This window comes from Seriola dumerili, unplaced genomic scaffold (assembly GCF_002260705.1).
Source record: "Seriola dumerili isolate Sdu_G_001 unplaced genomic scaffold, Sdu_1.0 BDQW01000319.1, whole genome shotgun sequence".
Classification (NCBI taxonomy): Eukaryota; Metazoa; Chordata; class Actinopteri; order Carangiformes; family Carangidae; genus Seriola; species Seriola dumerili.
Window position 1 is genome coordinate 920283 of NW_019174574.1, and position 13889 is coordinate 934171.

At 43.5% G+C, this 13889-nt stretch overlaps 1 protein-coding gene across 1 annotated transcript in view; it reads right to left on the reverse strand.

The window, feature by feature from the left end:
- Positions 1–3736: 3736 nt before the first annotated feature.
- LOC111231822 (cadherin-2-like) overlaps positions 3737–13889 on the reverse strand; it is a 68808-nt gene continuing 58655 nt past the window's right edge. Inside the window, exons 15-16 of the mRNA XM_022759064.1 lie at positions 9829–9990; positions 3737–6865 (exon numbers count right to left, since the gene is read on the reverse strand). Of these exons, the coding sequence (XP_022614785.1) occupies positions 6659–6865; positions 9829–9990 (369 nt within the window). The 3' untranslated portion in view covers positions 3737–6658. The remainder of the gene's footprint in view (positions 6866–9828; positions 9991–13889) is intronic.

Below are 13889 nucleotides of genomic sequence, written 5' to 3' on the forward strand. Positions count from 1 at the left end.
TTGTGTATGTCTTCTTACTGGTCTGAAGTGGGCGGGGCTCAACTTGAATCAGTTTGGCGACAGTTGGTGGAATGTTCGGTCACTGTCAATCAAATCTGATCAAAACCCGTCCCCACAGTCATGATCAAGCAGAATAGCTGAGTGTTCATCTGTTAAAGTAGAGGTCACATAACCATCATCACTCTAATCATCTACCCCTGTCCATACTGACTCAATAGATAGATAGATAGATAGATAGATAAATATTTATCCCCTAGGGGAAATTCAGGTGTACATAACTTCCAATATAATAATAATAAGCTGTATTTCTATAGTGCCTTTCACATAAATAGATTAAAAACAGTTTAAACATTGAGGAGGAGAAAAAGCGAAAAAAATTTACATAAAGTAAAAATGAGATACAACATTCTACAATGATTAAAATAATCAATAGGAACAGGGGGAACAACTTAATATATTTAAAAACTTGTGGACAGAATCCGCAGTCTGGAGTCATTGTGAGGCTCTATCCGTCTGAGTCAGACAAATCAACTTGTAGTTAGTGTCCCTGTGGCTGGGGAGATCTGGGAGATCTGTGTTAAACCAGACCAGGATCTTTTCCTGCGGTGAGTCGGGTCATGGATGTCACACTTCAATCATTCAGAAAACTTCCTGAACAGAATCCAGCCAGCAGAAAAGCATTTCAGACATAGAAAAATGTAACTAAATTCTTCTAGATTGGTGGAACCACTTACTCTCCAGCTTTCATGAAATCTGTTTTAAAGCACGTGTTTGTGAGTTATACCACGGAGCCTCACGACCCTCAGTGTCTAGTGAGGCTGCAGTACTACGATAACCATCCTTTATTGTACTGACTCATGGACTACATAACATAGGGATTCTTTCATTAAATGTGATTACAGTATCTTCAGACAGACACTTACTGTAATAATGCTGTATAATTCATTACTGTGAACTCAAATGTTAATTAAAAAAATGAACTGGAGGGATTGTTGGTGGCTGGTTAAAACAGAAACACAAAAACTGTAATAATTCTCAATAATTTATAGGTTATAGATTATAGGTCTGGGTCTGGACTGTGATCTGCTTATCAGTGACCTCAGATGTTTTCCAGCTGGGGTGTGAAAGACTGATGCTTCTATACTGACACTTGCTGTTTTCAGTGCATAACTGTGTTCACACTGACAAGTACGACAAGTGCAAAACGGTCGAAAAGTCGAGTGTAAAACAATGGATTCTTCTTTTCCAAAGGAGGACATGTTGTTGGCGATGATGGCTAAATTTCCATGTCACATGACACAGGAGGCACAAAGGAAAGTAAAATGTTCATTTTAAGTCAACTGACCAAAGCAGCCAATAGGCATGCCTTTGGCTTCCTGATAAACTCTGTCAGATTTCTAGAGATGAGAGCAGCTCCATTCACGGTGGGATGAACTAGACAGCCAGTGGTTAAATGACAACATTGTTTTGGCAAAATTGCACAGACTGGTGACTTCTGATGGCGGTGATCAGGTGTCATTACTGCTGACTGAGTAAAATCTGACTGTACTCATGTATCAGCCCCAAACTGCACTTGGTCGACCTGTGCTGGCTACTGGGGCCTGGCTAGCTACCACAGCAAAAGAGTTGTTTCCATGATGCAGAGCCATACTTCTAATTCACTGAGCTTCACCTCCATAGTGCCAAATAAATGAATGGAGATGCTGCAAATCACTGATTACAACATCTTGATTTAAGAGAGTGTGTTTGTTGTAATAAAACAGGCGACAATTTCCATTCAGTTCTTGGTCTTCAGCGTCATTAACAATGCTGGGTGTGCATTTCAGTGATTTCAGCTAGTCTTTACATTGTTCTAATGCTTTTAATAATGTTGTAGAGTCATGAGGCAGGCTTATAAATTATTAAATTAAAGAATGAATTGAATCCAATGCAGTATGTGAGTTATGAATTTGCATTTTGTAAGTGTACTTTTACTGAACTTTTTTCCTGTTTTATGTCTGAAACCAAAATGAAATTTCTCTTGGTTGCACTCAGTGATTAGAGAATGGCTCCTCAGGTCTTATGCTTCGGCTTAATGTTGAAAAGCTGCTTTTTCTCATGTGCTGGAACTTTTTTTAAGAACAAATCAGTTCTATCAGAACAATACATTGAAATGCACTGAAAATGGATTAGTTTACATATAAAATGTTGCTTTTGTTAAAAGACTAATTGTTTGTTAAAAGACTAATTGCCATTTTTTTAAATAGATTTTGGTCAGTAACTGAAAATTATTTTGTCTCTGAATTTAGGGGAATGTTTTTACCTCATGGAAACAAAATAACATGTTGCATTTTTTTCACTGAGGGTACAGAAATGTTATTTTAGAGATACAGAGAAGAAGGTACAAAGATGTACCAATGTTCGAAGGTACAGTGCTGTACCCTGCTAGGGAATAGCCTTTGTACCTTTTTAGGTCCATTCCTGTACTTTCATTTCTTAGTGAGCAGGCTGTTGAGAATACAAGTTCAGAACCAGTATTTGTTTCACATATTAACCCTGATGATAATCTTTCCCTAACTTTAACTGGACAATAGCCACTCACTTGTTTTAACACACAGATACTGTAGCAGTAACATGGTATATACATACAGATAATGTAAATGTCCTGAGGATTTACAAAAAGAGTAGAACCTTCACCTTCTTCATCCTGTCATATTCGTTCTAGACTGTTCACCTCCAGCACACAGAGACAATCCAGTGTTTGGCCTCATCAGAGTCATCAGTTTGTCGATTTGTTTGTGACAGTTTACATTAAAACATTAAGCTCAAAAGCTAAATCTATGGTTAATGTGCACACATGAAGTGGCCTGGTTCAGAACATGGTTCAGGACTAACCATGACTCCCTGAAGACTGAGCTACAGCGATGATGATGATGTGCCCACTGCATCTTCATCATCTCTGCTGATGTCAGTCCATCTCAGTGCATCCTGCTGCTGAAACGTCCTGTAAGAACCAAAGTCTGAACATTCTCCATAAGGTTTGACTGAAATCAGGATTGGAAGGATCTGGATCAGACCACCTGTATTTAGTGTCTATCTGTCTGACTGTATGACTGTTTGTTACAGTGGCGATGAACCCAGCTTGGACACACCTCCAACACCCCCTTAGGTTTTAAAGATGTGGACATTTCTTTGCTGCTTTCACTGTGTCCATCATGTCTTTAATTTGTCTCCTGTTAAACCCCAACTTTAAAAAGAGTAAAACTAAATTGCTGGAGTGTTTCTTTACACGTTGTTCTTGTTGATGAAAGTTTTCTACCTACCGCTGCTATGCTACTAGCAGTACTCTTTAATATTTATCATATTGACAATGGATCAAATGACAAAGGTTTTTGGCCTTTTAATTCGGTATTTGCCTGGACAGATCTTTACTGCTCTGGATCACTCTCACAGCAGCAGCTGTTTTCAGAGAAACAGCTGTAAGAAGCCTCTGTCAGCAAGCAGCTAAAGAGCCAGATATTTCCCTCAGAAGCTGGTGGAGACCAAACATAGAGCTAAAAGAGAGGAAATACTGGGCTGAAATTGATCAGGTGACACAAACAACACTCTATATGGGTTAATATGTTCCTCTAATGTGGAAAAAGTGTCAGTGTGTTTACAACTCAGTAGTGTTATTGTGTTGTCATGTGTGTGAATGGTGTTTAACTTATTTGCAAAGGATGTGAAAAATACTGTTTTCCCATAATGAAAAGATAAAAACATGCAAAAACGTTTTAATTTGTAATCCAAATGACACATATACAAGGATTCAGGATAATAGCATGTCATTTTCTGTGACCACAGCCAAAAGAACAACAAGAGAGAAAATACAATCTGTACAGAGTTCAGTTTACAGTGAGTATCCAGAGAACACTAAGGCAAATCATCAGCAGAAAGAAAACATTGCCTTTTTTAATCCACCACAGCAGTATCAAGTGTCTCTGCTACAAAACGAGGACTGATGACTCCCTTTATCAGCAACCAGCTGCATAAGTTACACTGTGATAAAAGCAAAACAAAAACAGAAGGGATCTATCTAAAGTCTAGCACTACTGTACATGTCTCCTCAGCAGCTCTGGAGAACCAACCTGCAAAAATATGAAGCTCTGCTGTACAACTCTGGGTTTGACCAATGTCTGCTCACTGACAGAAACCACAGAAACAAGTGACTCAACAGGAGGCAACGCCACAGCTGTATACAGCTGTATGCATCCTTATACAACCTTATATAGTCTGACCACCATTCACATTGCTCCTGGTAAACTTCATTTTGAAGGTACAGGAAACTGAAAATCTTGAGCTTTTAATATAACAGCTGGTCGAGCAAATGTTCTTATTGAATGAGGAAAAAGACTGAGCCTGTGTATTAAGAAGTTTTGAAGCATGAGGTGTGAGTCACTTTCATGTTGCTGGACTCTGAGGCTCCTTCAAGCCCTGTGAATGTGTTTTTTTGTAAATAGTCAGCCCTGGTCAGTGTTGAGTTAGCCCATGAGTTCATGATGACTTGTGTTTTGCTGCCTCAGACAAAGACAAGGCTCTGACTCATCAACTGGCCCAGAGTCACTGCTCTCACAGTCAGGATGAGGAGCTGAAACAGACTGAGACAATGCTTTCAGTGTGTGAGTGTGACTGATGAAGAGAATGAACTGCACTTGAATAAGTTTAATGTTCAGCTTGTACAAGAGAAAGACTGAGAGTACGTTGGCTGATCATTGTTAGCTGATCAGGGCAAATAGGGTTATAATAAGGAAATGAAGCACTGATACCATCTGTTATCTACACATCCTTCAGTGTTACAGCTGCAGCTCTGTGATGCAGGCTGTGTCCTCGCTCAGTGAACTTGTCTCTCCCCTACATACAGACTGACCTGCAGAGCCTCTTCATTCATGAAGCTGTTGAAGTTTTGTGATGTAGTGACACAGCTGGTCTACTCCTCAGGTGGACTCACTGAGTCCTGGTTTTACTGTTGGCTTCAGTGTGGTGCTCAGTCAGTTCAGACCCAGTGTGTGAGGTTTCTCTGCCACTTTTACACTGTGCTGTGATTGTGTGCAACCTGATCCACATGGACGTGTTGTGTTGATTGTATTTGAACATGACAGAAACAGAGTGGTGAGAAAATTCTAAACATTTTAGCTGTTGTTTGAGATTTTGTGGAACTTCAGTAACAAACATTTATATCCACATATGGAAAATGTTGTTTCCTGTACCTTTAATATTTCTTTTGTATGAGTGGAACTTTGAATCTTTAGATTTATCCTCCAGGAACTAGAAAGATCCAAATAAGGAACTGATATCATCACAGAGAAATGCTGCAACATCTGTGACTGCCCCACTGCAGTATGCAAAGATACATCAGCTGGATTCCTAAAGTTCAAGTTCTTCTGTTGGACAGATTAATTAGCAGATTAAAGGTCAGTGAATATCATACATATATCATACATATATCATACATATTCATCAGAACATGTCTGCTGTACCTGAATCACTCACGCGTTCACTGCTGCTGTTTCTGTCATATTCAGCATGTTTCATGACTCTGTTCATTATCCTCATGGTGAGGGTTTATTTTTCAGGTTTATTTTCTTTGCTGTGGCATTGACTCTTTGTTGCTGACACATAAATGAAATGATATTTTATCGCTGTATTTTTCTGTATTTTATCAACCTGCAAATAAAGTCAATTACATCCCATCAAGTCCCCATCAGTGGAAACACAGCGAGGACACAACAATATTTAAACTGCTCCACAAAAAACTTTTTCAGTCTCCTGCTGTGAAAACCTCCAGATTCAGAGACAAGGTTATTTAAATTTACTGTGTCATAAACTGTGCCTGATTACACACATGTGCCTCAGAGAGAGGATATACTATCTGGAATGTGTCACTGTGTCACATATGTAATGACAGCAGTTGTGATGAACATTAGGATCTATACACTGTAGAACTTTGTGACTGAATCAGAGAGAAAAGAAAAGTGCTACCACCCAGAGCTGCACAGGAGAGCCATGTTTCTGCAGGTTTGATCATCCAAGGCGGTCTCATCATAGGCTTTGCCCTTTAGTGTCCACCCAGTGTGACTCTGCGGAAATGACTCACACACACTCTCTCTCACACACACACATGTAAAGGTAATGAGGTGGAACACACACACATGCACTCGTTATTATGGCGAAGCGCTCCTCCAACTGCAGCTGTAGAGCAGCGGAGCCTCAAAGCGACGTACAGAATCAGGACACAATCAAAAGAATGTACAAAAAGGCACGTTTGAGCCCAGTGCTCCTGTACTGTGAGATTCAAGTGTAGATGAACGTCTGTAGCATGGCTGTCGCAGAGACGACGTCCCTCTGAGCGCACTGTTCTGGCTGTTAGCTCAGGGGCTAATGCTCAGATGATAATGTCCATTAGCCTGAATGCTCCCCACTGCCAGGCCTTGCTAGGCCCGGAGTCAGCATGGTCCCTAGTGTCATCAACTGTCCATGAGAGGCAGCAGGTCTCTTTACAAGCTGTCCTGTGGTAATACAGAAGTGCTGATCCAAACCCCGTCTTCACCCCATTTCGTGTTTCCTTAGCTCCACCCACACCTGTGCCTTGGAGCAGGAGTGGGGTGGGGAGGGTGGTTGTTGTTGGTGGGGGCTGAGGGTGCTAATCGTCCCCTCCGCCATACAGGTCGGCCAGCTTGCGGAAGCGTGGCCCCCAGTCGCCGAGGTAGTCGTAGTCCTGGTCTCCACAGCTCGAGGAGGAGTGCAGGGAGCTGAGGGAACCGGCGGTGGAGCCGCTGCCCTCGTAGTCGAACACCAGCAGGGAGTCATAGGGGGGGGCGGTGGGGTCGTTGTCTGCTGCCTTCAGGCCCTGGAGAAACAAAGAGATGAGACAGGAAGGTGAGGAAAGATCATCGGCAGCCCATGAAACCAGAAATGTTTTTTACTGAACCTGGTTTGTGCGTCACATCCACACATGATGATGGGTTCACCATGAGACCCAGTGGATCAGCTGAGGGCTGATCATCAGGGCAGTAATAAGACTGATCAAACACACAGAGCCTGTTTGATGTGTGCTACACAACGTGATAGGAACAGACTCACATCACTGTTAAAGCACAGAGCAGGTCTGTGTGAGATATCTGCTGCTGTCAGATCGTCTCCACGTGACAGCAGCCCACACTCTCCACAGAATATCTGAGAGGCAGAGTTTATGGTGGAGAGAGCTACAAGACTCTGACTACATCTACTGCAGGATTATAGTAATCCTATAATGTTTCTATAGTAACTCTACAGGTTCTATAGAAACCTGTGTCCATGCAGTGTAAGACCCATGTCTGAAGACCCTCAGTGACCTGCTCATACCGTCTGAAAGGAGCCAAGTTCCCTCTCCCTCATATGTGGGACTTGTCAAATGTCAGCCTCCTAATCACTAGCCCGCCTGTCTAATCTCTACATCACCCCCTCCCCCCTCACTCAGCCCCCAGAGAACAGCCACAAGACCGGGATGAGAGGGGTGTGTATGTGTGTGTGTGTGTTTGTGTGTGTGTGTGGAGATGAACAGTAGGGAGTGCTGGGCGAGAAAGAGGGAAGGAGGGATTATGGAGGAGGATTTGGGTCAGGGTGGACAGATGCTGCCTCTATCTCTAGGAGGAGATTCAGCAGATTACCTAGCATAGCCTGAACTTAAACCCCGCACCCCCTCCCACACACACACACACACACACACACACACACACACACTCACACAAACATTTCACACACACAATCTTCGTGAACTCCCTCAGAGAGCCTGCACAGTGGTGGAGTGGACGTACATGTAAAATGAACATAGACACATGAAGGTTCTGTCCTAACAGAACAGAGGTGTTGTTTCCTTCGCTCAGACATGAGCGCAGTACATCTGATAAACTGTGGAGATGTTCTGTGGACCATGTCTGTCGTCAGACTGAAGACACTCTTGCCACCCTGACACTGAATGGGAGGAAAGCATTAACACAGTGAGGGAGTGGGAGAGGCAGGGCGAGAGGCACTGGCTTGTCATGTCTGCAGGATTAAGCTGTCTGGATCAGGCTGCCATGTCTGACAGGTCCCGCTCATTATTCATAGCTGCGCCTGGCAGATGTCTTTATGCAGCCCGACCAAAAAGACTCACACACAAACAATATGGAGGCAGCCAGCACACACAGAGCGACATGCATCAGCAGCACACACACTGATGATTCTTCAGTGCCAAGCTCAAGATGTGACAACAGTTATCAGCTCTGAAGGAAGAGCTGAGTCTCCTCATGAAGCCTGTGATTAACTAAGAGACTCATGTTAATCCATCTGAGGGATGTAATGCTTTAAGGAAGGTTTAAAGGCAGAGAGCGCACGCACGCACGCATGCACACACACACACAAAACCAGACAGTGTACACCTCCTCCCTGCTGTGGGGTCAGATTATAAAGAACGGTCCAGTCAGTGTACAGTAATTTTGTACAGTAACCTTCACAAACTGTGTGAAGGTGCAACTACTTGAATTCACTGGAGTCATCAACAGTGATGCTCCATATTTTCCTCTTCTCCAGTGTTTCATTTGAAGTGTTGATCTATCTGAAGATATTTTTGTGGTTTTAAGAACCAAAAACCATCTCAGTGTAGTTTTACATCTCCTCTCTCAGGCTTCTCTCTGGAGCTCCAGTAACAACAGGGTGGTGAGCCTGTTTTTTGAGTGATCCAATAAAAATATATCAGATTTCAGGTAAACACTCAGAGAAACCAAAATCAGGTTGGATGGTGGATGGGGCATGGCTGAGAGGAGTGACTGCTTTGTTGTGACATCACAAAGTTCCAGAAGTCCTGACGGCTGGTTTTGAGGCTCAGTTTCTGAATACAGGCTGTGTGCATTTCCCTGTGGACTGAGGCTTTGATACTTTCACAGTATTAATATAGAACCTAGACCTGCTTTATAATCAAACAACACATGGACATCTACCTTTATACTACATGGACCTTTAGAGATATTAAAGGTGGATGATGGAAGTGATAGAGTCTCAAAGCCTGAACCTTTAAAGTGCTGTGGCTTGGAGCCAGTCTGTTTGACTGAACTGAATCCAGGCTGGACCACGTCTGAGTGCAGCTAATCTTGACCATTACAAAGCTCATTAAGTCAGACACAGTCTCTGTTTGTCTGCTTGTCACTCTCTCAGCTACACCAGGTCAACTTGTTAATCAACCTGAGGCTGGCAGGTTTCCTCCCATCACCACATCTCATTGATCTGTCACTGTGCACTCAGTCACACTTGGGGAAAACACTGAGCCTAGAACTGAATGCATCATGTTTGTGAGGTATCCTGTTTGAATGCAGGCTCTGTGCTCTGTTTTGATCAGCAGTAATCAAAGTTTGAGTGTGTGAGTTCTCATAGCAGCAGCTCTGAACCGCTCTGAGAGAAACTATTTGAACTTCAGTATCCCTGAATCCTGTCAGATGATGAGGTAAACTGCACATCCTGAACCTTTGAAGCCTGATATCGCAGGATAGAAACAGGCTGAGAGAAGCAAAAGATCTAACGTTAGCTAATCCTGTCCGTCTGGACACAGTGTCCGCTCACTGCTGTCTGTATCACACTCAGGGTGATTCATCACTTCCTGTGGGCTGACACCTGCATGTGCTCAGTGCTCACACCTGCAGGTTTACACTGACAACACTGACAAACATGTCTCTGAGGTTTCAACCCAGTATTTGTCCCACACACACACACACACACACACGCACACACACACAACACACCAACACACACACACACACACACACACACACACACACACACACACACACAGCGTTGTCCTACCTCATGGATGAAGTCTCCTATGTCTCCTGGGTGGGGGGCAGCAGAGCGGAGGGGGTACTGGTGGTCGTAGTGTAGGGGCCTCTCATCCAGACGTCTGATTCCCACTTTGACACACTCTGGCTCCAGAGCGTCAGGCTGCTGCAGCTGACTCAGGTCGTAGTCCTGAACACAAGCACACGCACACACAGTGACAGAGAGAGAGAGAGAGACAGAGAGAGAGAGACACATTCACATATTAGTGTCAGAGTAACATGAGTCGTCCCTCTCACTGACCTTTGACCCCACTATTCATTGTGAGGACAATGACTACAAATCCACATCACTGTCCTTAGACCACATCAGCAACAGGACCCTCAGGTCTCACACTCTGTGGTGTTTTCTTTAAGAACCAAGAGGTCTGTACATATCAAAATGTTGATCCTCAGTCTGGATCCTGAACAGCTGGACTGAAAATCATCAGTCGTCATGACTGTGGGAAAAGAAATGATCAATATTCCTGTTAGATGACACGTACTATATCAAAGTACTGGACTAATGGACAGAGACCAGGAGCTGGAGCATGATGGAGGAGGATCACCTATGTCCAGTGGATTCATCATCAGGAAACACATTGTGTGCTGCTGGTTGTGGTGTGTTACTGAAGCATCAGATACAGAATGACACATACTGACCTGTTGATGCTGAAATGGTGACGTCATGGCTGAACAGTGTTTAAAACACACTGTTTAATTAGTATCTCCTGTTATTTTGGAGTTGTCATTACCAACAGTCAGGTCATTACAAAGGACTGCTCTACAGTCTGATCGCTGACTGTAATGTGTTTATTCTGTGGATCACTGTTATCATCACACAGACACATAGTGACCGTCAGTCTGAGGCTGAGCATTATTTTCTGATGACAGGCAGGTTTTTATTACAGTTTGTTAAGAACCTGACTGAACTTACACACACTTACAGTAAATGGGTCTATCACCACCTTCATGGCCCATCTGTATTTAATAGCTGATGTAGTGAGAATTTCAGTGACTCTGATGCAATGTCTCCCATTTCTCCTACATCATCCATCCTCAGGGAGAACTGAACCCAGCTCTAATGCTGTCTAATTAGCATCCACTTAGAGAAACACAGCCTGTCTTTCACCTTCTCTTACACAACACCAGCGCAGCGAGCAGGCAGAGGGGAAGTGTGTGTCATGGCCTCTGATCTGTTGGTGTTCAATGGTGGAGTGTGAGTCACTGCAGCAACCATTCAGAAACCATTTCATGCTCTCTGGTCTCCAGGGAAATTGACTGAAGCAGCCTTTTCTGGACAATAACAGCATGCTGTGGACTGACCTTGGACTTTGTTCACGATAATGGCCGACCAACAGAATACTTCTCACTGAAGAGCAGCTGAGAGCCCCGCTACTACCTGCAGGGAGGAGCGAAATGCTGCGTCCTTCTTGTATCTCTATACTTACAGGGATGAGACTGATTCGTCCTCTCAGTGAGGAGCTTTTATCCTCTTTAAGGACTCTATTACAAGATCTATACCAGCATTTCTCCAGTGCTGCTATAATTCAACTCCAGATCGTGTTCCTGCAGCCTCAGCTTTATATTATATGTACATTTTAAACACCATGGTATGCTTTGCAGAATGACTGGCAGTGATGTGAGGTAAAACAAAACACAGCTGTAGCTCTATAGAAAATGACCGACTTCCTCTGGACTCACACAACATTCCCACAGCTGCAGCACAACCAGTGGCTCTGTCAATCAGTCATAAACAACACTGAGAGAGAGAGAGAGAGAGATAGTGAGAGTGAGAGTGAATGCACATACAGGTCTAAAGATTCAGACTCATGTCATTCACACTGTACATCCAGTTGACTTTGACTCTACACTGGTGTGGGAAGCAGTGGTGGCCTCAATGTGAGCGATACAAGCTTGTGATCCAAAGATCCCCTCCCCAGACTGGTTGGATTAAATCTGGGGGGATCCCTCTTCAGCTGCTCCAGCTGCCTCCTGGTGTGAATATGTGTGACTGAGGGTGATCAGGGTGTTCCTGTTAGAGACAGGCTGCCTCTCAGTGGAACCTCTGTGGATAAAGAAAGGTTACAATAGTTCATATCTTCTATATCTACTTTGAAACATGTGTTAGTGAAACTGTACAACAATGACACTGAGGCAGGACAGAGTGGCTGCAGTCCAGCCGGTCAGTCTCCTGCATGTCAGAGCACAGTCACTCCTCCCTCTCTCTCTGTCTCTCACCTACTGGGCTTTTCGTGCATCTGCAAAGATAACACAACAAAATAATCTGCAGCCACTGATTACCCAGGCTACCTAATGCATTACTAAACTACTGCATAGTTTACATATAACTGGACGTGGCCTCAGTCTTTTGGAGCTCCAACACTCAAAACATTTGTTCATTAACCCACAGCAGCCAGTTTTCTTCTTTGGTGACAGCTTTCTTCTCCAACTCTACACACCAACAACCTGGAGTACTGATACGTCCACAGAGACATAGACACACAGACAGCAGCCTGTCATGTACACACCTCCACAGTTTGCTGCTTTCTAAAATCTGAGTGGTGCTGATGGATGATATGAGCTGAAGTCTTTTCTCATAGTCTCCTGTCCTCCAGTATTTGACTGTGTTTTATTGTCCAACAATCAGAAGCCTGTGTTGGTATTTACCATTTACCTTGAACAATGACATTTACGTTTTCATGGATTATATAACCATTAATAAGCCTCTCAGGTCCCAGTAGTGTTGGTTATAGGTAAGGATTAGAAGGTCTAATAATGTGAATGTGTGTGTGTGTGTGTGTGTGTGTGTGTGTGTGTGTGTGTGTGTGTGTGTGTGTGAGATAGTCTTTTTCTCCTCAGGTTAACTCTAATGCAGGCTGCCTGTAGGAAACACAACATGAAGTCTAATCAAACAGCCTGAGCAACATGTGACGGTGCAGCAGTGAGAAGACCTTGACTCTAACTGTGTATTTACATGAAGGCTTGTTCCTCCATGTGTTGGATCATGGAGAGTGAACCATTAACTCACAGTCAAACACCAGACTGAGCTGGTATCAGCAGGTTTGTTAAATGCAGCTAATCCCTTCACACTGTCGGACTGAGAGAGACACTCAACTGTGGCAACGTCATCACATGCAGTTACAGACACAGGCAGATTCAGACAGTCAGCTGTTAACACAGATCGTCTCATCCCGGGTTGTTGCTCCCATCAGTGTCGAAGCCTCCGTGTGGGACGCTTCAGTTAGTGGCTGTGTGTTTTTAAAACCTATTGAGTACAGCTCACTCTCAGAGGAAGGTGTAGCTGCAGTGTTTCTGGAGCATGCTGGACAGGTGACAGGTGTCATCGGCGCTGGGACCGACTGCAGAGTCATGTGACCTGGAAGTGAATGCTGATTGTTCCATTTCACATTGATGACAGGTTGACTGGTCTCTTGTCCAGTGTTAAATTGGCTTCAGTTAAACTTTAATTGTCATGGTTACCAGTTGTTGCTAAGTAATTGGTTGAGTTCTGGTTAAAATACACATCATTATATGTTTGACATTTTCAGAAAATCTTCATTGCTCACAACATAAACATGTCTCCACTGACATATGTTTTGATTTAGGAGAAACTAAAAGCACTTTTCTACCCTTCCTGATAATTCCTGTTTTAACAGAACATCAGCTCAGTAGCAAACATCTGGAGCTGCAGTCTGGCTCCATCATGGAGGTTCAGCAGTCTGATAATGTCTAAATATAAAAAAAGTCAGAGCAGAAAGTCAGGAACATGACAGAGAGAGTCGTTGTGGGTGTATGTGATACAATGACTGAGATGTTACACCGAATATGTTCTGTCATGATCTGACTTCCTGTCAGGACTCTGTAGTTTTTCCTGTTTTATTTTTTAATCCCTTCCCTCACTTCCTGCCAGTGTCTCGTATGTCCGTGAGTGTCAGTGTGTCCAGAGCCTTGTCTTTCCAGATTGTTACGTCTAAATACTGCAGGCTTTATGACCTGGTTCCTCCTGTTTTATCTAGTTTCCAGCTGATGCAGCTCCGGTTCGTGAACATG